At 46.3% G+C, this 26,587-nt stretch overlaps 1 protein-coding gene and 1 long non-coding RNA gene across 4 annotated transcripts in view; one reads left to right on the plus strand and one right to left on the minus strand.

Annotated features, from left to right (window-relative positions):
- Positions 1-26,587, minus strand: part of ctnna2 (catenin (cadherin-associated protein), alpha 2) — a 1,599,328-nt gene that overhangs the window by 34,893 nt on the left and 1,537,848 nt on the right. For all 3 annotated transcript variants that reach the window (XM_038793235.1, XM_038793233.1, XM_038793234.1), the window contains exon 17: positions 22,028-22,162. In XM_038793235.1, the coding sequence (XP_038649163.1) occupies positions 22,028-22,162 (135 nt within the window). The remainder of the gene's footprint in view (positions 1-22,027; positions 22,163-26,587) is intronic.
- LOC119963878 lies at positions 23,706-25,705 on the plus strand. The gene is made up of 2 exons (XR_005460189.1): positions 23,706-23,832; positions 25,471-25,705. It is a non-coding gene; the product is annotated as an uncharacterized LOC119963878 (long non-coding RNA).

Consider the following 26,587-nt stretch of genomic DNA (forward strand, 5'->3'; position numbering starts at 1 on the left):
ACCTTGGCACTGCCAGGCTGGCCGGGGCACTTCCAGGGTGCCAGGCTGGCAGTGCCAAGGTGCCCGGGTGCCAGGTTGTGCTTGCCAGTGACTGGGCCCGTGGGTGCCTTGCCCTGATGAGGTGGGGTGATGGGGGGGGCCCCGGAGGCAGCAGTTGGGATTCCGAGGGGTGGGTCGAGAGATTAGGCCGGCATTTGAAAATGGTGTCATGATCTCTTCTTGCAGTGCAGGAAGTGAGGTAAGTGCGGCCTCGGTGGGACTTTCCTAATCGAGGCCAAAAAACCAAGAATCCCGTTTGATAGTGCCGAGAAATACCAGGCTATGCGTAACCAAAAGGGGACTCTGTTTTTTTGGGGGGTTAAATCAGGCCTCAAGTCTCTGGAAGGGAACTACGACCGATTCTACCCAATGAGCCATGGTTGATGGAAGGAGCACACCAGTGTTTATGACCTCATTATGTGCTCTATGTGCCTTCTCACAACATTGCTTCCTGTAACAGTGAATGACCATTCAAACACTGGATATTAAACCTCTGAACTGAGAGCTCTTCCCAATTACTCATCCAGAATGAAGTTTCCCACCATGAACAGAGACTTTTCCATTACTAGCTGACACCCAAGTGTAACTGTCTCTGTTGAATGCGTTTTGCATTTGATATTTTAGCTATCTTTACATACAATATGTACACACATAAACCTACATATATATATTTTATATGCATTACCCTGTCCCCCCAGCTGAGAGAGGGAAACGTCTATGTGAGTAAATAATATTACTGACATAGAGAAATGTTAAGTACAAACGGATCTTCGAATATAAAATGCTAATGGCCCACTAAATGTTTTGCATGCTGGGAAAATTCTCAGTCTAACACATGTTAAAAGTACACAATTGACATTTCCCGTCAAGTTCCATTTAATTACTTTCTCCTTTCATGTTGCTTCCATCACATCTGGCTGCCTGTCATAATTAACCATTCCTGCTCATTTCACTTTGTGCTAATTGAGCTTCCTATGTTTGACAGCCGAAGCAAATAACACTGTTATTTACTTACCACTGAGGCTTCCCAGTTGTGTTGTCATGATAGGTGGTGCCCTCCACCTTAGTGATACAGGTCCCAACGTTTTTAATATCCCTGCTTATCCTGAGCAGCCACCTGGAGCAGGCAAATCGTGCTAATCATTTGCCATCGCCAGAGGTGTCAGTTTATAAAGGCACCATTTAAATAGTAGTAAGTGTGCTTGCCAGTTTGGGTGGTCCAAGGCATAAAGTGTGATGACCTATTATTGGGTCTTTTCAGGCAGTCACCTCTCCCCTTGGCCACACTGCCCCGGTGCCCTGATTGCTGCTCACAAAGATGAAGGGCTAGGGATGAAACTCAGTAGAACTTTGCTTACATCAGCCCTGCGCAGTCAGATCAAAGCATCCCTTTATAGGTTATCGGCAGCAGACCAGCTTGTCCTTTTAAAAGATATGCAGTAAAATAAATGAAAGAAATGAACTTGCATTTATAGTCTTTCACAACCTCCGGATGTCCCAAAGCGCATTATAGCTGATGAAATGCTCCTAAAATGTTGTCACTCTTGCTATGTTGTAAACTTATTGTCAATTTAAAGTGACTACAAAGTCCCATAAAGAATGGCTGGACTGTACCCTGCATTGCATCTCGAATGCTAACTTGCTGCCAGTGACAATTTGATAATGCATTAAGTGGCAGCATCATCAGCTGCTTCGTACTGAATATGGAGGGTGCAATTTAACTAAATAGAACAAAGTTCCATAGCGAGCACGTTTAGCCGTGTGTTTTCCAGCGCTCGCAGTGCTAACAAACACCCCGCTATTTAAAGTGCCCCCAGTTAGATAGGGGGCCTCAGCAGAGGGTGTGCGGAGGCCGCACACAGCCCCGTTTTCTGGATTGATCAGCTCCATTTCCAGAACTCCTCAGTGTAGCGAGCATTTTAAAATGCTGTCCTGCTTTCTGGAGCCCCTAATGCAATCCCTGCACCCCCCCCAGCCCCCCAGCCCAACTCTCTGTGAGGCGCCCCCTTAATCCCGCTCACAAAAGGCAGAATTCACACCGCAAAGCGTTAGATCTCACGAGGTGTCGCGAGCGGGGTAGATCCCGGGAGTGGCGTCTCCGAGCTTCTATTGACCACGTCACACTGCGGCGCGCTGCCTTTTAGGCGCAATGTGGCTGTCTGATCACGCCCAAACTGGTTTGTCCATCTGAACTCCTGTTTCGAGAATGCAATTGTTTGACACAACAGTTGTAAGTGGAGTCATCATCCGTGGCTTTATCGGAAATGTAGGACACGACTTTGAGCCGGCACTCACAATCTATAGGATTGACGGCACGGGTGGAAAATCCAGCGACAATGGGGAAACATGATTGCTGAAGAGACTGCATTTCCCGGTCATCCCCACCTCTTGCTGATGGTATTTTAATAGTTTCACATGTATTTAAACATTATTACTAAGGCCCGCCTCATTATCTCCCCTCACCAAACATTCGTACCTCGTTCACGTCACGTGGCGTTGGCGAGGTTACAACAGATTTGGCAAAAGGAGAAGCAGCCACGGAAATCCCACCGGGGTGCAGAGGTAAGTATACCCCCCATGGGGTAGAGGGGCATGCCCGGGGATGTGCCCTGACACTGCCCCAGCACAGGATTTCAATGTGCAATGTGAATCATAGAATTTACAGAAGGAAGCCATTCGGCCCATCAAGTCTGCATCGGCCCTTGGAAAGAGCACCCTACTTAAGCCCACACCTCTACCCTATCCCCGTAACCCAGTAACCCCACCTAACCTTTTTTTTTGGACACTAAGGGCCATTTAGCATGAATAATCCACCTAACCCGCACATCTTTGTACTGTGTGAGGAAAGGGAAACCCGCGCAAACCCGGGGAGAATGTGCAGACTCCACACAGGCAGTGACCCAAGCCGAGAATCGAACCTGGGATCCTGGAACTGTGAAGTGCTAACCACTGTGCTACTCTGCCACCCATGGGATGGCACCGTGGGTTGGGCCAGTCTTGCTGGGATGACAGTTGAAGGGTGGAGGTGGGGATGAATTTGGAGGATCTCACTGGCAATGAGCTGGCAAAACCTGTACGGCCTCAAATCAACAGTAAGACTGTTTTGCAAATAATTAGCGGATTCCCCAGGGTACTGCTGGAGGAACCAGTTAAAGAAATCTCTGTTATTCTCCCGCTGCTCCCTGCCGAGACTGGGCCCCGGCCCAGCCCTCCCTTGCCCTCAGTGCTGCGTAGCTTTATTCCATGTCTTTCTGTTACCATTTGTCACTTTAAGTCCTCTCATACCAACCGTCAGCCACACTGAGAAAGCTTTTATCGCTGTGTTGCCAGCAGCACTCTGTGACAGTTCAAACAATTTGAGAGATTCACATCACAAATTACATTTGGGGTGGAGACTGCTGTTCCTTCCTCCCTCCCCCCACCCACCACCCCTCTCAACAAAGAACAAGGAACATTTTGCAGGAGTTATGTTCTTGCTTTCTTGTTATGAAACAGTTTGGATTTTGTTTTAAAAACTAAACTGCCCATAGATTAATCCCATGCTGTCAGAACAGATCAGAGAGCTGTAAAATGAATCAATCATTTTTCAGCCTGCACTGCAGACTGGGAGGCAGAATGAGAGGTGAATCGGAGCATGGCAGAGTGAATCTCGGCCTGTCAGAGGGAATAATAAAGTGTTAAAGTGAATCTAACCATGTTCAAGTGAATCGCAGTCAATCAGATACAATCAAGAGAGGCGAGAGAAAAATCTATAAAAAGTCCTGAGGAGCGAATGAGTTTGCTGTCAGTAACGGAGGCTGTGAGCGAGAAAATTACCACAGTCCTGTAACAATAATTCAAGGATCCCAATGAAAGATATATCTGTTTTCCCGTCCAATGTGAATGAGGGTCCTGGAATGTTGCTTTTCTGTGATTATAACGCCTATGGTACTGTAATCAATAATCAGCACAGTGCAACATTAAACTGAAGCCATAAATTGTGGGGTTGAATTGTCTCCTCTTGCCAAAATTTGGAAATAAAAGGTACAAAATGGGATTTCTTTTCCATCACCTCCTTCACTAAAATGATCAACAAGAGAAGTTCCGCACCAGTAACTCTCAAGAGATTTGAGAGACAAGAGCCGTGTTCATTGAAGCAGATGAGGTTAATAAAAGTGTTCTAAAACAGTAAACAGAGAATCATTTCAGCTGGTCAGTGAATGAGTAACAAAGAAGTGTAAATTTAGGTTTATTACTTAAAGCACACAGTGGAAGATGGAAGAGTTACTTTCCAACCAAATCAGAGTGTTATAAAAATACAGAAACCTTGACCAAAAGTAGTATTGGTGTTGTCAATTGTAACATGTCAGAGGGAATTAAATGCACATTTCAAGAAGAGAAATAATAGTGAGAGTAACAGGATAGCACAGGTGAAATGGGATCTCTGCTATGCAGGTAGGTAGATTTCCCAGCCACGCCCACAGCGTGAATTGTCGTGGGCAGGACCGACAATTTAAAGGCTCATTGAAATGTCTGCTGACCTTGGGCAGGCGGGACTGGGAAATCCAGAATGTGTAGCCAGCCTGCAAAATGGTTTCAACAAAACCTGCATTTACTCTGTTGGCAAAGCTATATAAATGTTTCATACAATCATAGCATGGTTACAGCATAGATGGAGGCCATTGGGCCCATCGCATCCATGCCAGCTCACCCGGTTCCCTGCCTCCCCCTTGTCCCCCATGCTATTTCACAGCGCCAGGGTCCCAGGTTTGATTCCCGTTTGGGTCACTGTCTGTGCGGAGTCTGCACGTTCTCCCCGTTCTCCGTGGGTTTCCTCCGGGTGCTCCGGTTTCCTCCCACAAGTCCCGAAAGACATGCTGTTAGGTGAATTGGACATTCTGATCAAATAGGGCCATATTGTCAATCACCTACTTGGAAGTATACATAGAACCCCAAACAGTCAGACGGAATTAGAAGTTCAATTATGCAGGAAAATATAGGTAATCACAGTGGTTAGCACTGCTACCTCTCGGCGCCAGAGACCCGGGTTGATTGCAACCTCGCGTGGCTGTGTGGACTATGCACAGTCTTCCAGTTTCTGCATGGGTTTCCTCCGGCTGCTCTGGTTTCCTCCCACATTCCAAAGATATGCAGGTTAGGTGGATTGGCCATGCTAGAATTGTCCGTTAGTGTCCAAAGGTTAGGTGGGGGTTGTGAGAATAAGGCGGGGGATTGGCATGGGTAGGTGCTCTTGCGGGGGCCGGCACAGACTCGATGGGCTGAGTGGCCTCCTTCTGCACTGTAGTAATTATATGATTCTAAGTGCAGAAACAATAGAGTAATTACAGGGAGTTTCAATTACTCGAATATTAAATTCAGTGTGAGAAATAGTTAGTTCTTAAAATGTATCAGGAGAACGTTTTTAACCAGTGCATTGTCGTCCCAACAAGCGAGGAGTCACTCTGGATTGGCTTGAGGGAATGAAGCTCGGCAGATGAAATAGGTAGTATTTTAGTTGTCGTGGTCACAATTCAGTCAGATTTAGCACAGTTATGACAAAGAACTGTCAATTGGAGGAAGGCAATTTTGCTAAGCTGGGATGTGATTTAGCAAAAATGGACTGGAGAAAGCTACTTGAAGGTAAATCAATGTCATTTAAGGCGACACAGGGTTCAAAACAAATATGTTCCTCTCCAAGACTAATATCTCCGTTATTTTATTGTTGCCGTGTCAAAAACCTGCAACTCTCTTTCTAACAGCACTGTGGGTGTACCTACATTGCTTGGACAGCAGTGGTTTAAGAAGGTGACTCACCACCACCATCTTAAGGGCAATTAAGGATGGGGAACAAATGCTGGCATTGCTGGTGACGCCCACATCCAAATGAATGAATCAAAAGAAAAAGGCTGGATCTCCAAAAATCTAGAGTCATAGAATAAAATTACATTGCAGAAGGAGGCCATTTGGCCCATCGGGTCTGCACCGGCCTATGGGAAGATCACCCCACCCAAGCCCACACCTCCACCCTATCCTTATAACCCAGCAACCCCATCTAATCTTTTTGGACACTAAGGGCAATTTATCATGGCCAATCCACCTAACCTGCACATCTTTGAACTGTGGGAGGAAACTGGAGCACCCGGAGGAAATCCACGCAGACACGGGGAGAACGTGCAGACTCCGCACAGACAGTGACCCAAGCGGCAATCGAACCTGGGACCCTGGAACTCTGAAGCAACTGTTCTGACCACTGTGCTACCGTGCCGCCCTTGTATGTCAAAAAATGTAGGTTAAGGCAAAAAAGAAAGCTCATGTCAGATACCAGGAGCTCAATGCCACAGTAAATATAGAGGAGTATAGAAAATGCAGGGCAGCACGGTGATTAGTGCTGCTACCTCATGGAGCCGAAGACCCAGGTTCGATCCTGGCCCCGGGTCACTGTCTATGTAGAGTTTGCACATTCTCCCTATGACTGCATGGGTCTCACCACCAACAACCCAAAAGGTGGTCAGGGTAGGTGGATTGGCCACACTAAATTAATAATAATAATAATCTTTATTGTCATAAGTAGGCTTACATTAACACTGCAATGAAGTTACTGTGAAGAGCCCCTCGTCGCCACATTCTGGTGCCTGTTCAGGTACATGGAGGGATAATTCAGAATGTGCAAATTACCTAACAGCATGTCTTTCGGGACTTGCCCCTTAATTGGCAAAAAAAAAGAAAGTGCAGGGTGAAATTAAAAAAGAAATTAGGAAAGTTGGGCCAAGGGTCTGTTTTCATGCTGTAAACCTCTATGACTCTATGAAAGCAAAGAGAGGGTACAAATAAATGTTGGTCAGTAAAATCAAGAAATGAAACACTAACAAGAGACGAAAAACATGACCTGTGTGTGGCGGTGGGAATTGTGGCCATGGTTTAACATTAATACTTTATACCTGTTTTCATAAAAGAGAGGGGTAATGCAGACATTGTAGTTAATGAGGAGGAGTGTGAAATATTGATTGCAATAAACAGAGAGGGAAAATATGTAAGTGGTTTAGCAGCTTTAAAAGTCGATAAATCTCCAGGCCCAGATGAAAATGTACATCAGATCTGAAAGAGACACAAATAGTACAAGTCCTGGCTATAGAACATAGAACATACAGTGCAGAAAGAGGCAATTTGGCTCATCGAGTCTGCACCAACCCACTTAAGCCCTCACTTCCATCCTATCCCCGTAACCCAATAATCCCTCCTAACCTTTTTGGTCACTAAAGACAATTTATCATGGCCAATCCACCTAATCTGCACGTCTTTGGACTGTGGGAGGAAACCGGAGGAAACCATCACTTTCCAATTCTTTCTGATTACACAGTGTGGTGCCAGAGGACTAAAGGAGTGCTAAGATTGTAGCATTGTTCAAAAAGGGAGAAAAGGGTAGACTAAGAATTACAGGCCAATCAGGCTAACGTCAGTGGTGGGCAAATTGGAAAGATGCCCGAGTGACAATTAAATTGCAATTTAGAAAGCTTTGGGTCAACCAAAGACCATGAAGATGGTTCAGAAGATGGTGCCAGAGAGAGGTGACTCTCTGCGAGCTCTCCCCAACAGAACCACTTTTTACTTAACTTATTCCTATTATGTATTTTCTTTTATTCCCTTTTCTTCCCATGTACTTAATGATCTGTTGAGCTGCTCGCAGAAAAATATTTTTCACTGTACCTCGGTACACGTGACAATAAACAAATCCAATCTAATCCAATGAACATGGACTTCATAAAGAAAAGCTCTGTCTGGCAAACTTGATTGAATTTTTAAGGTGGTAACAAGGGAGATAGATGGGGATAGCACATTTATAATAATGTTTATTGTCACAAGTAAGCTTACATTAACACTGCAATGAAGTTACTGTGAAAAGGTCCTCATACGCCACATTCCGGCACCTGTTCGGGTGCACGGAGGGAGAATTCAGAATGTCCAAATTAACAGCACGTCTTTCGGGACTAGTGGGAGGAAACCGGAGCACCTGGAGGAAACCCACACAGACACGGGGAGAACGTGCAGATTCCGCCATTTGATGTAGCCAACATAGATTTTAGCAAGGCTTTTGACAAAGTGGCACATGGGAGATCAGTCAGACAAGTAAAATTCCAAGGACAAATGACAATGGAATCAAAAATTGATTCAGTACCAGAAAGCAAAAGGTAATAGTTGCTGGGTACTTTTGTGACTGCAAGGCTGTTTTCAGTGGGGATCTGCACTGCTCTGACCCCGATCCCCTTGCTATTTGTGGTATTTTTCAGTTCCTTAAGATTCAATACAGGGGCATGATTAAGCAATTTTCAGATGATACAAAATTTGACTATGTGGTTCCCAGTGAAGAAAAAAACTGGAGACTTTGGAATGTCATCAAAAAACTGGCCAGACAGGCAGACAATTGGCAAATGGAATTCAATCCAGATGAGTGTGAGTTAATGCATTTTGGTGGACAAGTAAGGTGAGGGAATACACAGTAAATGGTAAGATACCGAGAAGTATAGAGGAGCACAGGAACCTTGGAGTTAATGTCCACTGATCCTTGAAGGTAGTTAAGAATCCTATGCTTTATTAGTTGAGGTACAGAATATAAGATTAGGGAGGATGTGCCAGGACTATATACAGCACTCATTAGGCTACAGCTAGAGTATAGAATACAGGTATGCTCCTACATTTACAGGAAATATGCCTCACATGAGGGACGGTACAGAGGAGATTTGCGGGTGTGTTGCCAGGAATGGAGAATTTTAATGATTGTTAGGATCCCAACAGAGACCAGTAACTTTCTTTTTTAAAATTAGGAGAAATACAAACTCCCAGTTATTACTAAAATAACAATTTCACAGTTTAAAACAAAAGAATTTCGGCTATTATTAAGAAATAAAAATCGCTTATTGTCACGAGTAGGCTTCAATGAAGTTCCTGTGAAAAGCCCCTGGTCGCCACATTCCGGCGCCTGTTCGGGGAGGCTGGTACGGGAATTGAACCCACGGTGCTGGCCTTGTTCTGCTTTACAAGCCCACTGTGCTAAACCAGCCCCTGATGTTACTTGTGAAAGTATCCCAAAATCCAGAAGTTTTTAAAAACGGTGACGCCACAGGAAGGCTGTGACTTGATTGGCTAAGAGGGAATCTCTGCTGAATTTGAAAATCCATTTAAAATGACTAATTATAAATTGCTTTCAGACTGAGGTAATATGTAGCATTGTGGATAGCACCATGGCTTCACAGCTCCAGGGTCCCAGGTTCGATTCCGGCTTGGGTCATTGTCTGTGCGGAGTCTGCACATCCTCCCCGTGTGTGCGTGGGTTTCCTCCAGGTGCTCCGGTTTCCTCCCCACAGTCCGAAGATGTGCAGGTTAGGTGGATTGGCCATGCTAAATTTCCCTTAGTGTCCAAAAGTGTTGGGTGGGGTTACTGGGTTATGGGGATAGGGTGGGGGTGTTGACCTTGGGTAGGATGCTCTTTCCAAGAGCCGGTGCAGACTCGATGGGCCGAATGGCCTCCTTCTGCACTGTAAATTCTATGATAACACTGCAATGAAGTTACTGTGAGAAGCCCCTCGTCGCCTGCTCAGGTTCACAGAGGGAGAATTCCGAATGTCCAATTCTTCTAACAGCAATTCTTTCGGGGCTTGATGGAGGAAACCAGAGCACCCGGGACACCCACGCAGACACAAGGAGAACCTGCAGACTCCGCACAGACAGTGACCCAAGCCAGGAATCGAACCTGGGACTCTAGCGCTGTGAAGCAGCAGTGTTAACCACTGCGCTACCGAAGGAGAGCCAGGTGATGTGATGTTATGCATGATGTGGAAACTGGTGGACCCCATTGTGGTTCCCAGTGAGCACATTTGCAGTAAGTGTTGGTTGCTTGAGGATCTCTGCATCTCTGGCTCAGAGTTGATGAGCTTGAATTGAGCTTCAGATGCTACAACACTTCAGATGCTACAACACGCGGGTTAGGTGGATTGGCCATGCTAAATTGCCCGTAGTGTCCTAATAAAAGTAAGGTTAAGGGGGGGGTTGTTGGGTTACGGGTATAGGGTGGATACGTGAGTTTGAGTGGGGTGATCATGGCTCGGCACAACATTGAGGGCCGAAGGGCCTGTTCTGTGCTGTACTGTTCTATGTTCTATGTTCTAGGAGGGTGTGGCTGTGAGTGAGGTAGATAGAGGGACCCCAGAGGTAGGGTTGCAGGAGCCTCAACCCTTGTCCTTGACCAACAGGTGCAAAATTCTTTCTCCCTGTGTGGACCCGAATGAGGACTGCATGGAGGATGAGCAAACTTACCTCAGTACCATGGTACAGGGAGCCATTCACAATTTCAAGATTGTCAGCAAGAGAGCTAGGAGTGAGATGTCAAGAAACGTCTTTATTGTTGTTGGGGTTTGGAATGCGCTGCCTGGGAGAGTGGTGGAGGTGGATTCTGCAGGAGGTTTCAAAAGAGAGCTGGATATATATTTGAAAGTGATGAATTTAGAGGGCTACAGAGATAGGACAGGGGAACGACACTAGCCAGGATGTTCTTTTGGGAGCCAGTGCAGGCACGATGGGCTGAATGGCCTCCTTCTGTGCTGTTAGTAAGAAACAAGCAAATAAACAAATCTAAGAAACAAATAACAAATTTTGACAAAGTCCCACATAAGAGATCAGTGGTAAATTTAAAGGGCATGCGATTAGGGATAGTGATTGAGATGGTTAGAAAACTGGTTGACAGACAGGAAACAAAGAGGAGGAATAAACAAGCCATTTTCCAAATGATAGGCAGTGACTAGTGGGGCACTGCAGTGATTGGTGCTAGGGCCCCAGCTATTATAAATAATATAATAATTTATATGAGGGCACAAAATATAATGTCTCCAAATATGCTGATGACACAAATCTGGGTGGGAAGGTTAGCTGTGAGGAGGTTGCAGAGATACTTCAGTGTGATTTGGATAAGTTGAGTGAGTGGGCAAATACATGGCAGGTGAAGTGTAATTTGGATAAATGTGAGGTTTTCTACTTCGGTAGCAAAAAAGGAAGGCAGACCCATTATTTGAATGGCCATAAATTAGGAGAGGGGACTGTGTAGGTATCCTCGTACACCAGCCACTGAAGGTAAAGAAGGCAACTGGTATGTTGGGCTTCAAAGCGAGAGGATTCGAGTACAGGAGCAGGGATGCCTTGCTGCAATTATGCAGGGCCTTGGTGAGGCCACACCTGGAGTATTGTGTGCAGTTTTGGTCTCCTTATCTGAGGAAGGATGCTCTCTCTTTAGAGGATTAGACTGGGTAGATACAAGAAGGAGGTCCCGATGGTGGATGTATCCAGAATCAGGGGACACAGTCTGAGGATACACGGTAGACGGTTTAGGAAAGTGATGAGGAGAAATGTCTTCACCCAGAGAGTGGTCAGCTGTGGAATTCACTGCCACAGAAAGCAATTGAGGCCTGTTTTTGAGAAGTAGTTAGGTATAGCACTTGGGGTGAAGGGGATCAAAGGGTGTGGGGGGGAAGGTGGGATCCGGCTATTGAGTTGGTTGATCAGCCATGGAACATAATGAATGGGGAGTCAGCTCAAAGGGCCGAATGGCCTCATCCTGCTCCTATTTTCTATGTTTCTATCTTTCCTGTCTGACAACCAGTTTTCTATGCATCTGAATACAGTTCCCCCAAACTCATGTGCTTTCATTTTACACACTAATCTCTTATGAGGAACTTTGTCAAAAGCCTTCTGGAAGTCCAAATAAACCACATTGTCCGTGGTAATATGGTGAAGCCCATTTTAACTCCCTCTGACCATGAGCAGCATCTGGCTGCACAGCTGAAGGCTATTGCCAATAGAGAATTGGCATTGTTAGTTATATGAGCATTCACAGCTCTTGAGTGGAATCACGCTTGTACATGTGGCATGTCTCAGGTGAGTGTTATTGCCTCGCATCCCAATCAAACTGTCAGGCGTGAACACTTTTGTTGAACCTCGGAGGCGTCGGACCACAGAGGCTGCAGTCTACAAGCAAACACCCTGGGCCTCGGCACTGGTGATATACCTGCGACCAGAGGGTGTGTGTCACAGTGTATGTGTGTGTGTGTGATCGGGGAGGGAACTCGAGTCTGGTCCAAGTAATATTCTCGGCAGGGGTCTGGGGTCCAGGGCCCTGACTGTGGCAGGGGGTGTGTGTCCAGGTAGAGATCCCCAGCACAACTGGCTTGTTGGATGGCACCTTGAGGGAAGGCGAGGAACGTAAGGGTGAAGGAGGCTTTGGTAACTCGAAGGTCCCGGGGTGGAAGTCATAATTGATTATCGGTCTCAAACCGTCTCCAATTCCAGTTCTTTGCAGGGGTTGGGAGAGGTTTGGGGGTGGCACGTGGGATTGATGACAGGGGGCTGATGCCAATTCATCTGTGCGACCTGATGAAGGATGTTCAGCTTCTTAGGGCAGGGGACTGATGTCCTCCTTGTAACGCTCCCCGAGCCAACGGCTGCTGCTACAACCTCTCTGGCTGCACTGGCAGACCTGTGACTGACCATTTGACCTCTTTGGGTCTCGACTCCACCAACAGTCTGGCCAGGTCGGCCTCTCAGAAACGTGGAGAGGGTCTGCATGGTTGCATGGCTACATTCTGTCAGGGGTTTGCTTGGACTGAGCGGTTTATGTTTTGCTCCCCCACATTAACGAGGGGCTGTTGGAAGCCCGTGGGGGATCATCACCAGCCCTAATTGACGTTACTGGTCGCAGTCTTGCTGGGTCGGTCGTCAGGAAGCACCCAGCAAGTCTCTCTCGCTACTGCACTTGGTGCTTCTCTTGTTAGACTGCATCCTGCATGTGGTCTTAGATAATCACCGATACTGTGAAACCCAGTCAACATTAATTAAACATTAATTAACAGGCAAATTTCAGTCATTTATATATTATGCTTTACACAATAAATGGCATTTACAACTGAGACAGGTTTTCCTAAGAAGGCAGCCACAAAGCTTTTCAAAATCTGTCTTCATCACACATTTCAGCCCTTTATCGTCTATTTTGTAACCTGATCCTCAGCCAATAAGGCATGCTTGCCTTCATTGGCCGGGGCATTGAGTATAAAAATTGGCAAGTCATACTGCAGCTGTATAGAACCTTAGTTAGGTCACACTTTGAGTATAGTGTTCAATTCTGGTCGCCACACTACCAGAAGGATGTGGAGGCTTTAGAGAGGGTGCAGAAGAGATTTACCAGGATGTTGCCTGGCATGGAGGGCATTAGTTATGAGGAGAGGTTGAATAAACTTGTTTTGTTCTCACTGAAACAAAGGAGGTTGAGGGGCGACCTGATTGAGGTCTACAAAATTATGGTAAGAAGTCTTACAACACCAGGTTAAAGTCCAACAGGTTTGTTTCAAACACGAGCTTTCGGAGCACGGCTCCTTCTTCACCTGAAGAAGGAGCCGTGCTCCGAAAGCTCGTGTTTGAAACAAACCTGTTGGACTTTAACCTGGTGTTGTAAGACTTCTTACTGTGCTCACCCCAGTCCAACGCCGGCATCTCCACATCATGGCTACAAAATTATGAAGGGTATAGATAGAGTGGATAGTCAGAGACTTTTTCCCAGGGTAGAGGGGTAAATTACTAGGGGGCATAGGTTAAGGTGCGAGAGGCAAGGTTTAGAGGAGATGTACGAGGCAAGTCTTTTACACAGAGGGTAGTGGGTGCCTGGAACTCGCTGCCGGAGGAGGTGGTGGAAGCAGGGATGATATTGACATTTAAGGGGCATCTTGACAAATACGTGAATAGGATGGGAATAGAGGGATACGGACCCCGGAAGTGTAGAAGATTTTAGTTTAGACTGGCAGCATGGTCGGTGCAGGCTTAGGCGGACCGAAGGGCCTGTTTCTGTGCTGTACCTTTCTTTGTTCTTTGTTCAATTACAGGGCACAACTAATCCTCCTTCCACGGGAATAATAGAACACAGCTGCAGAAACTCTTAAACTTAGTATGGATGGAGTAGATTCACCAATGTTGGGCGTGATTCAGCAGTCTTGTCATGTCCGAATTGGTGTCGGGACGAGGTCGTTGAATCTTGCGAGAGGCCACTCGCGAGATCTTCGCTGCTCGAAACCCGTCGCGAGATTCAATGAAATCTGACGAGACATTGTGATCTAGATCTCGTCCTCACTGGGTGTGATCCAGGTCTGCATATTTAAATGAGTGATTAAGCTAATTTAAATATGCACTTGAGGGATTCCCACGTCGCCCTGGACCTAACGGGCGTGCCTGGTAGACCTCGCCAGGGTGACATCTATTGGTGGTTTTCACCAACGTGGACCAGCCCTAATGGCACATGATTGGGGGGGTGGTCTCTCAGGCCATTAGAGACCCATGGATGGTCGGGGATAAGGCAGGATGGCACCCTGACACTCCATCTGGCACCCGTGCTCCTTGTCACTGCCATCTGGGTGCTATGACAGCGGCCAGGGTTCCAAATTAGCACTGCCAGGGATCAGGGCCAGGGGGGGCCTTACCAGGTGGAAGGTGGAGAAGGGGGGGGGGGGGGGGGGGGGGGGGGGGGGGGGGTGTTCCCAAGGGATTCCCCAAGGTCGTGTGGGGGTTGGCCAGGCAAAATGGTGTCCCGATCTGCAAGGAGCCTTTCTCCAGCAGGAAATGACTCATGTGCAGCCTGGGCGGAGAGAAACTCTTCCAGGTCAAATAAAAATGGCAAAGTGCTGTTGAATCATGGGGTATTTCTCGATGCTGCAGCTGTCCACTAAATGCTTCCAAAACTGGACACAGGTTTCTTTTCTGTCGAATTGTGGCCGTTATTGTTGGTTCACAGAAGCTGCTGCAGCAACCTATTCTCAGCCACTGGATCTGGCCCCTGTGTTCTTCAGCTTGCCTGAACGGCACCACTGGACTCATCAACTTCTACTGAGGTCTGAGAGCTCTGTGTCCTTTTACATGATTTTAACCCATTGCAGTCTCCCCAGAGGCTTTGGTTTTCAAACTCAGTTTCAGTGTTACTTTCCTTCCAAACCGGGAGGCTCAGGCTTCTTTTTTCAGCTTTGCTTTTTGCTTTCCCCTTTTGGTTTCTCTGTTCGATTAGTGTCTGTCTCCAAAAGTACAAAAGCTTTGCAAGCACAGACTCAATATAAGGAAAGATGGGATTGGCTCGGGTGGCTGTATATTTAATAGCGATGTGTAAAACGATTAGGGGCCCAGACAGAGTGGATGGTGAAGGATCTTCTTCCATTAACAGAGAGATCAATAGCCATGATTTAAAGTAATGGGCAGAAGGGTGAGAGGCAGTTGAGGAGAAATTTTTAATCCGGAAGGTGGAGAGTGTCTGGAACTCATTGTCTTAAATGATAGTGGAGGCAGAGACCTTTAAAAAATATATGCACCTGAAGTGCCGTAAAAGGAGACAGACTCAGAACTGAAAATGGGATTAGGCTGGAGAGCTCTTTTCCACTTCCATCATTTTAGCCTCAACTACTTTCTACTGGTAGCGAATTCCACAGTTTCAACAATCTCTGGTTGAAGACATTTCTCCTCACCTCAGTCCTAAAAGGTTTATCCCTTATCCTCAAACTGTGACCCCCTCATTCTGGACTCCCCCACCATCAGGAACATTCTTTCTGAACCTACCCTGTCTAATCCTGTTTGAATTTTATAAGTTTTCTATGAGATCCCCTCTCACTCTTCTAAACTCCAATGAAATAAATCCTAAACTACTTAGCCTCTCCTCACATGACAGTCCCGCCATCCCAGGAATCAGTCAGGAATCCCTCGAGAGCAAGAATTTCCTTCCTCAGAGAAGGGCTCCAAAACTGCACACAATACTCCAGGAGTGGCCTTACCAATGCCCGATACAATTGTAGTCAAACATCCCTATTCCTATACTCAATTCCCTTTGCTATGAAGGCCAATATACCTTTTGACTTCTTCACTGCCTGCTGTACCTGCGTGCTTACTTTCAGTGACTGATGCACAAGGACATCAAGGTCTCACTGAGTATCCACCTCTTTCAATTTACACCCATTCAAATAATAATCTGCCATCCTATTTTTGCTACCGAAGTGGATAACCTCACAGGCTAGCTAGAAGGCAGGCTAGCCAGTAATATAAGAAATGATAGTAAAAGTTTCTTTCAATACATAAGAAACAAACGACAGGCCAAAGTAGACATTGGGCCAATTCAAACTGATTCCGGAAGGCTAGTGATGGGAGACGAGGAAATGGCTGGAGAACTTAATAAGTACTTTGCGTCTGTCTTCACAGTGGAAGACATGAGTAATATCCCAAAAATTATAGAGGGTCAGGGGGCTGAGTTGAGTATGGTTGCCATTACAAAAGAGATGGTGCTAAAAAAGCTAAAAGGTCTTAAAATTGACAAATCTCCTGGCCCCGATGGGCTACACCCTAGAGTTCTGAGAGAGGTGGCTGAAGAAATAGCGGAAGCGTTGGTTCAGATCTTTCAAAAATCACTGGAGTCAGGGAAAGTCCCGGACGATTGGAAAATCGCTGTTGTAACCCCCTTGTTCAAGAAAGGATCAAGACAAAAGATGGAAAATTATAGGCCAATTAGCCTAACCTCGGTTGTTGGTAAAATTCTAGAATCGATCGTTAAGGATGAGATTTCTAAATTCTTGGAAGAGCAGGGTCGGATTAGAACAAGTCAACATGGATTTAGTAAGGGGAGGTCGTGCCTGACGAACCTGTTAGAATTCTTTGAGGAGGTGACAAGTAGGTTAGACCAGGGAAACCCAGTGGATGTGGTCTATCTGGATTTCCAAAAGGCCTTTGATAAGGTGCCACACAGGAGGCTGCTGAGTAAGATGAGGGCCCATGGTGTTCGAGGTGAGCTACTGGCATGGGTTGAGGATTGGCTGTCTGACAGAAGGCAGAGAGTTGGGATAAAAGGTTCTTTTTCGGAATGGCAGCCGGTGACCAGTGGTGTCCCACAGGGTTCAGTGTTGGGGCCGCAGCTGTTCACCATATATATTAATGATCTGGATGAAGGGACTGGGGCATTCTAGCGAAGTTTGCCGATGATACAAAGTTAGGTGGTCAGGCAGGTAGTGCTGAGGAAGTGGGGAGGCTGCAGAAGGATCTAGACAGTTTGGGAGAGTGGTGCAGGAAATGGCTGATGCAATTCAACGTGAGAAAATGTGAGGTCTTGCACTTTGGAAAAAAGAATACAAGCATAGACTACTTTCTAAAACGGTGAGAAAATTCATAATGCCAAAGTACAAAGGGATCTGGGAGTGCTAGTCGAGGATTCCCTAAAGGTAAACATGCAGGTTGAATCTGTGATTAAGAAAGCGAATGCAATGTTGTCATTTATCTCAAGAGGGTTGGAATATAAAAGCAGCGATGTGCTACTGAGCCTTTATAAGGCTCTGGTTAGGCCCCATTTGGAGTACTGTGTCCAGTTTTGGGCCCCACATCTCAGGAAGGACATACTGGCACTGGAGCGTGTCCAGCGGAGATTCACACGGATGATCCCTGGAATGGCGGGTCTAACATATGATGAACGGCTGAGGATCCTGGGATTGTATTCATTGGAGTTTAGAAGGTTAAGGGGAGATCTAATAGAAACTTACAAGATAATACATGGCTTAGAAAGGGTGGACGCAAAGAAACTGTTTCCGTTAGGCGAGGAGACGAGGACGCGTGGGCACAGCCTTAGAATTAGAGGGGGTAAATTCAGAACAGAAATGCGGAGACATTTCTTCAGCCAGAGAGTGGTGGGCCTGTGGAATTCATTGCCGCGGAGTGCAGTGGAGGCCGGGACGCTAAATGGCTTCAAGGCAGAGATAGATAAATTCTTGATGTCGCGAGGAATTAAGGGCTACGGGGAGAATGCTGGTAGGTGGAGTTGAAATGCCCATCAGCCATGATTGAATGGCGGAGTGGACTCGATGGGCCGAATGGCCTTACTTCCACTCCTATGTCTTATGGTCTTACGGTCTTATTTATCCACATTCTACTGCCAACCCACTCAGCCTGTCCAAATCCCGCTGAAGCATCTGTGCATCCTCCTCACAGCTCACCCTTCCTCCCAACTTTGTATCATCTGCAAATTTGGAGATAATACATCCTTTGTCCAAATCATTAATATATAATGTGAACAGTTGGGCCCTAGCACAAATCCCTGTGGTATCCAACTAGTCACTGCCTGCCAATCTGAAAAAGATCCATTTATTCCAACTTTTTGCTTCCTGTTTGCTAACCAGATTTCTATCCATCTCAAGAAACTACCCGTAATCCCATGCACTGTAATAGTAAGATTTTCATAGTAATCTGCGGCCGTAATGTGAGGCCATGTGAAAAGTCTTCTGAAAGTCTAAATGAACCACATCCACTGGTTGTTCCTGGTCAACTCTACTGGTTATATCTTAAAAGAATTCTAGTACATAGAACATAGAGTACAGAAGGAGGCCATTCGGCCCATCGGGTCTGCACCGACCCACTTAAGTCCTCACTTCCACCCTATCCCGATAACCCAATAACCCCTCCTAACCTTTTCTGGACACTAAGGGCAATTTAGCATGGCCAATCCACCTAGCCTGCACATCTTTGGACTGTGGGAGGAAACCGGAGCACCCGGAGGAAACCCACGCAGACAAGGGGAGAACGTGCAGACTCCGCACAGGTGACCCGGCGGGGAATCAAACCTGGGACCCTGGCGCTGTGAAGCCACAGTGCTATCCATGTGTGCCGCCCTAGTAGATTTGTCAAGCAAGATTTTCATTTTGTATATCCATGCTGACTTTGTCTGATTACATTCACCACTGCTTTCCAGATGCTGTGCTATGAAATCCTTGATAATGGACTCTAGCAACTTCTCTATTAGCGATGTCATCTCCTCATTCTTCTCACTAAAATGCATCACTTCACACTGCTCGGCATTAAACTTCATCTGCCACGTGTTGGCCTCTGTTACCAGTGTGTCGAAGTCTTCCTGAAGATTATTACTGTTCACTTTGTTTACTATATTTCCACATTTTGTATCACCTTCATCATCCTTCTCCAGGAGGACATCCTGCCTCATAGCACCAATCAAAAGCCAGCTTTGCACTGCACCAGGATCGGTGGCCATTGTCACTATTGCAGGAGAGCAAGAGGAACTATGGATACCCTCAAACGTGGGTAAGTCCTGAAGTCCTGGATCTCAGCTGGTTTGGTTGGCAGATCCTCACAGGAGTAGGTGGGAAGGGGTGGGGAGTTGTATGTTGCACAGGGTAGGGGTGGAGGTGAGTGCGGGCAAGAAAAATTGTGGGGAAGGCAGGAATGGGGGGGAGGGACTGCTCAGATTGGTTATGGGGCCTTGGGAGGATGCTCTTCCTTTTCACTGACAAGCAATTTACAAGGGTCAATCTGCTGGGACTACACACTGATTTAACAGGAGGTAGAGGCCTGTGCCCCGATTGATGACAGCAGGACAAAACCCTTAATTGGGCCTGAACTGCTCACTTATGGGCCTCAAATGGGCTGCAGGCAGGTGACCCACCTGTTGTTCTCAGCACCCACAAAATCATGTCAGAGGTTTGTGGGCAGGCACGGGAAATGCCGGGGGAAGTACCGGGGACAGTGCTAGGGACAATGCCGAGCCAGTGCCCACTCACTTGAGCTCTCTTCGGAGGTCCTCTCGCCAGGTGCACGCCTTAGGAGACCAGTCGGGTTTCACGCCATTCTGTCACCATGTCTGCACGGAAGGAATTTCTGATGGGGTCGGGATGGGAGGATGATTCAGACACAGGGACCAGATAAGGAAATGTTAATATGTTTAAATGATGTTCCTGACGTTAAAAGTCAGGAAATCTGCCCCGTCAATCACGGAGCGGTGCAATCACGTTTATGCCGACGTGGAATGTGACTTTGGCCTTGTCACAATGTTTTCCACTCCTGTTGTCGAACTCGCCCGACTCGAAAGGGAGCACAAAATTCCAACCTGTGATCCCGTGCGTGCAGATTTTGGATGAGTACAGGCATGTTGTGAAGCCCTCCGTGGATAAAAGCAGCCAGCCAACCCTTGGTATCCGGATCTATTCCCAAACAATCACCAATTGGAGCCAACTACCTGAGGCTAGCTAGCACCCTTAGCGCCCTATCCAAGCATCAAGGACAAGAATGAGAATACTGAAAGACCAAATACATTCAAAGTGGAAAATTTCAGAGTTTGCGCCGATACCATGTGACATGAATGAGCAGCGTGGTCCTTTTGAATAGTACAATACAGGTTTCACGCAGAAGATCCAGACAGAAGCCTTCAATGTTTGAAGTTGCTGTTGGCATTCACCTCGGATGAATGCAGGTCCAGCTGTATGTAAGTTTGAGGAGAAGACGTGTGTCTACAGCTGAAATTTGCATCTCTGTGAGCTGCATACAAAATCACTTGGCTGTATTCTGCTCCTCTGCCACAATAGACTTAAACTGACATTGAAAAAGCACTCAGTCTGGTGAGAGAAGGGATTTCCGGCTTCACTTGGAACTGAAGGATGGAAGGGTTCTGTTTGGAAATTCAGTGCTCATCACCCAGTGTACTGAGTGCTCCCAGGTCAGCTAAAGCACGTTTGCACACAGCAAAAAAATTCACCTTGTTGCATCTCAGTGGTATGCTCGTCCGCCCCCACAGAATACAATATTTTTTTATTTCCAACATCAGCCACCGTACCGCTTCTTTGACAGAGATTGCCACTTGATAACAATTTAGGAACACTCCTGCAGTGTTCCTAAGCGCAGAAAGAATTGCTGAGAAAAAGCTTAGTGTTAACACTGGATCCTTTCAGAATGTGTTGAGCGTCAGCCTTGGCTCAATGGGTCGCACTCTTAGATGGCTGCGGGTTCAAGCTCCACTCCAAAGAGAAGAGCTCATGGTCTTTACTGACACTTCAGTGCAGCGCTGAAGCAGTGCTGCACAGCTAGGGGTGCCACCTTTAGGTTGTAACATTAATCTGAGACCCTGACTGCCCTCTCTGGTAAATTTAAAGATTCCCTGGCTATTACTAAAAAATGCAGGGGAGCTTTCCCAGTGGCCTAGCGACATTTATCTTTCCCTAAATCAGATTAATTGGTCAATTATCTCATTACTGTTTGTGGGACTGAGCTTTGTGCCATTGGCAGCCACATTCCGCCACGTCGGCAAGCACACATCAAAAACCCTGGGAAATACTTTCATAAAATCATGACACTTTATAGCAGGCCGTTCGGCCCGCCAGGTCTTTGCTGGCTCTTTGAAAAAGATGTCTAATTAGCCTTTCTCTGTAACTCTGCAAATTGGGTCTCTTTAAGTATCCGCCCAATTTGTGGGTGACCTAAGGTCGCAAAAGTCGCTACATAAATGGTAGCTTGTTCCCTCTTCCAAGCAGTACGTGGAGAAGTGTCCATCCTATCAGTGTTGGACTGGCTTTGTATCCTGATCCCGGGACAGGTCAGCTGAAGGTTCATTTAAAATTTAGAAATGCACACTGAACCGCGCGGTGCCGGTGACGGGTCAGTGGAGGCATACCCCTGTCCTCCAGCAGCTCTGAGCAAAGTAGCTGTAAGTTATGTTGTGCCATTACAGTGCTGCAGCATTGATCTTTCTCTGATTCCTTCACTGGCTCCACACTAGTATAAATAACACATTTTCTTTGTTGCAAGAATGATTTAAATAACGTTTCAAAGATTTTGTCACATATGAGCTATTGTGGTTCAGGAACATCCATCACTGGAAGGGAAAAACAAAATAGTCCCACAGCGGTGGCGTGGAATGAAATACAAGACAACCTCGGTTTCCTCAATTTAATATTCCTCAGGCAGATTTTTAATGAGGTCACAGCAATCGCTAAATATATATATATATTTTATCTGTCACAGATGTACATTAACAAAAAAAGGAGCATCATTGCCTAATGAAGTGTGAACAGAAGAATGCGCTATTAAGAAACGAATATTCAACAGCACATGCCAGGGAGCATGAAAGCAGTGGTATTGAGATACTTTATACCTTTGGAATTCTCAAACCCTGTAGTTAATTGTTGCTTACCCCAGACACAATCAGCTCTCCTCCCAGGTTTTGGACTTCCGCCTTCACTTTGCTGCAGATGTTAAGCTGGTGACAGTAGAGTGCAATGCGCTGCAGGTAGGCCAACAGATCTTGCTTACAGGCCGAATCGGGACACTGAAAGAAAACAGCCAACAGCCACGTCAGCTTTCTTTTCGTTCATATTCAACTCAAAATACAAATTCATCCCCCCCTCCCCCCCCCCCCCCCCCCCCCACTCGCCAGCAGTCTGCTTCCTTGCTTTCCTCAGTCACTGTGAGATGACAGCAAAGAAACTGCAAATGTCTAAATGACTTTGATATCTCCTCTTCGCCGTACTTACTTGGCAGGATGTTTGCCTGCTCCAGTCCATTCCAGATTTCTCTGCCTAGGCATGTTAAATCCTTGTTTAAGATGAGGCGTCAGTGCCGGACTGCACAGTCAAAACTGGATGAATAAGTAAATACAGAGCGGCAATGCACCTTTAACCCTTGAAGGGTATTCGGACCTTGTGAAATCTGTCACATTTGAGCATTGCTTTATTAGTGTATAGTTGTTTAGGTATCTACATATGGCGGGTGGAAAGAGAAAGGATGGTGCCTAAAAATACATTTCATATCCTTGTTAGGAGAAGGAATTAGGTGTAAAGACTGAAAGATGGCATTCATCTATTAGAAGCCAATGGGCCTTTTGGTTCCCAAATCTTTTCCTGTATTTTTTTTGTATTTTGAGTACCAAAAGAAAATTACAGGTGGAGGAAACCGTAATGGGGAAAATTACTTGTGTGTTCTGGCATTCTGGCTTTGCTTTATTCTTTCATGGGATGTGAGTGTCGCAGGCAAGGCCAGTATTTAATAATAATAATAATAATAACCTGTATTGTCACAAGTAGGCTTACATTAACACTGCAATGAAGTTATTGTGAAAAGCTCCTAGTCGCCATGTTCCGGCGCCTGTTCAGGTACACAGAGGGAGAATTCAGAATGTCCGAGTCACCTAACAGCCCGTCTTTCGGGACTTGTAGGAGGAAACTGGAGCACCCGGAGGAAACCCTCGCAGACTCCGCACAGACAGTGACCCAAGCCGGTAATCGAACCTGGGACCCTGGCGCTGTAAGCAACATTGCTAACCACTGTGCCACCATGCGGCCCCCCTTGCCCAACTGCCATTAAGAAAATGTTCCCAAATCCTGAGGGTTTCCCTTGTGACAAAGGCGTAGGCTGGGATTTACTAGCCCTTCCTGCTGGTGGGATCCTCCGGTCCTGCCAAAGGCAGCCCCCTCCCCCCCCCCCCCCCACCCCCAACAGTGGTTGCCCCAGCAGTGTGGCCAGCAAGCAAGACAAATGGCCATTGACTTTGGAGGGACCAGAAGATCCCACCGGTGGCCAATGGGGAACCCCCTCCCCTGCTGGAAAACCCGCCGGGGTGTCTGGCAATATTGAACATTAAAATTGCTTGAGGCAGAAGATCGTCAATGATCGTATTGAATGGCACAGCAGGCTTGAGGGGTTGAATGGCCGAATGTCCATATTTCTTATGCTCTTAAAACACGTTCACTAAACATTTTTGAGGACTGACGAAAGGCAGTGATCTGAAATGCTAACGCTTTTTCTCTCTTCACAGGTGCCACCATGTCTGCTGAGCATTTCTATCATTTCCTACTGTTATTTGTGATAGCACGAGGAGATGGCCTGGCCTGGAGTCAAGGAAGGTGCTAAAGAAATGCAAATCAATCAATCCTTCTTTCTGTTTGTTGATTTGTGTTTTTGTCCTTCTTCCACTTGACCCAGGGGTCAATCTTCACCAAAGTAAGGAAAACAAGATATGCATGTCCTGACTGAAACTTGCTAGTTTATAGCGAACTGACTAACTGCCGAAGGAGAATACATAGACATTCTTGCAGCTTTTCACATGATGGCTTAATATATTAACAGGCTATTAATAGGATACCATCTTTCTCCTCACACATATGCTATCACTTGTCTCCATAGAGTTAGATTCCCCCTGATATGTTCGTATTGAATTATCGTGCAGTATTTTAGTCCTTTACAAAACCAACTTGTTTTCTTGAAAGTTGTTTTTGTTCCAGTTTAAGGCCTTTGGTTTATTTTCTCCCTCGCAAGAAGCCTGCAGTTCCTGGAGACTATAGGCCCGGGCAATGTCAATGAATGGAAATTAAAACCCCTGCATCAGATGCAGACCCCAGTGGCGAGTTTGGAGACGTTAGAGGCATTTAGAGTGAGACTTCTTACTGCCTGGATGCTACTTGAAGCCAGTAAATGGAAATTAATGCCCGCTTTAGAGACATTACATATTCAACAAGTGGCTGGGTCGGGAGTCACCATGTGGAAAGAGCAAATCCTGCTGAGTTTGCTTCACGGTCCGGATGAGAGTCTCTTGTTCAAAGACAGTCTGTGCCTGTTGGGGAACCTGGTGTAGGGGAAGCGGGAGGGTGCTCCTGAGAGCTGCACCCCTGTCCTTCCTTCCAACACCCATCCACAACCCCCTCACTCATCTCCAACCTGGGATCTTGCATTGATCTTGGGCCTCTAGCGGGCGCTTTGCCAGCAGCTGCCACTGGTCCCGATGGTTCTAATGGCAGTGGAGAGCTGCTGGCTAATCAGAGTGGGACTCTCTATCCCTGGGGACCTTAATTCAAGGGAAGTTTCGACACAAGTTGATAAAATGCCCAATGGGTACTTCATTCCATCAGGCCTTCTCCACGGGCAACCCAGTACTCCCTTCTGTTCTTCAGCCACTGGTTGGGCAGCCCCGTCTCAAACATTAAATTCCACCTAATATATGGGCGATGAGTCAGACGAAAGCAATTCTCATCAGCAATTTAAGTGGATTCTTTTGAGGTGAAATTGAGTCATGTCAAGAAGAAATAGGATGGATATTTTTTTGGAAAGCAAAATCAAAATTGGGCTGACAAATTATTGCAGAGATGGGAATTTTAAAAATGAATGAATTTGAATACTTTTTCCCCACAATGGGTCCTTATTCAGACCTGTTTATCAATATAAAATGATCATGTCACAGAGTTGAAGCTGAATGCCAGCTCTATGACTCATGGTTGCAATCTGTCCTATTTCGACCTGTGAATTTCAATTCCCAGTTCCCTTAGGGGATGTGGAAGATGATGGCAACTGACTTCTCAAAAGGTGAGAGGCAGCTCTCCTAACCTGCTGAAGGGCATAAAAGCACACACTCAAGTGTCTGTGAAAGGCCTCATTACAGGAAAATTAGGAGCTGCACTTGGCAGAAGAAATACTCAAATGATTGCGCCAATTATTTGAATGGTAAATGTTAATGCCACGTTTCCTGCATTAAAAGAGTGGCTACGTTCCAAGAGTACCTCATTGGCTGCAAAGAGCTTTGAGCCATCCGGTAGTCAGGAAAAGCACTTTATAAATGCAAGTCTTCCTTTTTTACTTTATTTACAGATTGTGTGGCACTGTACTACATTTCAAAATCAAAGAACAAAGAAAAGTACAGCACAGGAACAGGCTCTTCATCCCTTCAAGCCTGTGCCAACCATGCTGCCTGTCAAAACTAAAATCTCCTACACTTCCTGGGTCCGTATCCCTCCATTCCCATCCTTTTCATGTATTCAAAATTGTGTGCTTGTTGAATTGATATGAGCAGCCTAAAGATTAAAACCAAATAATTCAATCGCAATCATAAATTGACTGCAATCTGGCCAATATTCTGAAGGAAGTCTTTGTCGGATTACGAAGTAGATGTTGTGAATGACAGAAGAGGCAGAGGGGATATACCTTTGGCGGCCGGTGGTGGAGGCGGCTCGCCTCGACTGCTGGAGGGATCATCTGGTCCCACTGATGTCTATGGCGGTTTGTGCGGCTTTCCCGTCCCACTGCCGGGGTGGGTGGGGGCGCTGTTACTTTCGGTGGAACCAGAAGATCCCGTCGGTGTGAAGGGCCACCCTGGCATCTTCCCTCTATTTTTACTTACACTGGCCTCAATCAAAATAAAAGTTAGGAGAGATGTGATGGGCTGCCAGCTCACTTTCTACATTTTTACACGACAGTGCATAGCCACGCTGAAAGGCAAGGTACCCATTGTAACCAATAATTAGGGTTTTGAACATACCAACAGAATTCTAACTCATATTGCAACCACAAGAATATACTTGCCTATCTTGTTGATGACATGTTCCAATTTTTTTGAGGAGCTCATCTGCAAGTAACATTTGTGCGATACAAGTGCCAGGCAATGATCATCTCCTTCAAGAGAGAATCAGACCATTGCCCCTTGACACCTCGCTATGAAGGCCAACATACCATTAGCCTTCTTTACCGCCTGCTGCACCTGCATGCTTACCTTTAGTGAATGGTGCACAAGGACACCCAGGTCCCACTGCACACTCCCCTCTCCCAATTTACACCCATTCAGGTAGTAATCTGCCTTCCTGTTGTAGCTTCCAAAGTGAATAACCTCACACTTATCCAAATTATACTGCATCTGCCATTGATTTGCCCACTCGCCCAACCTGTCCAGACCTTGCTGTAGGATCCCAGCATCCTGGTCACAGTTCACCCT

The sequence above is a fragment of the Scyliorhinus canicula genome, chromosome 3 (assembly GCF_902713615.1).
Source record: "Scyliorhinus canicula chromosome 3, sScyCan1.1, whole genome shotgun sequence".
Classification (NCBI taxonomy): domain Eukaryota; kingdom Metazoa; phylum Chordata; class Chondrichthyes; order Carcharhiniformes; family Scyliorhinidae; genus Scyliorhinus; species Scyliorhinus canicula.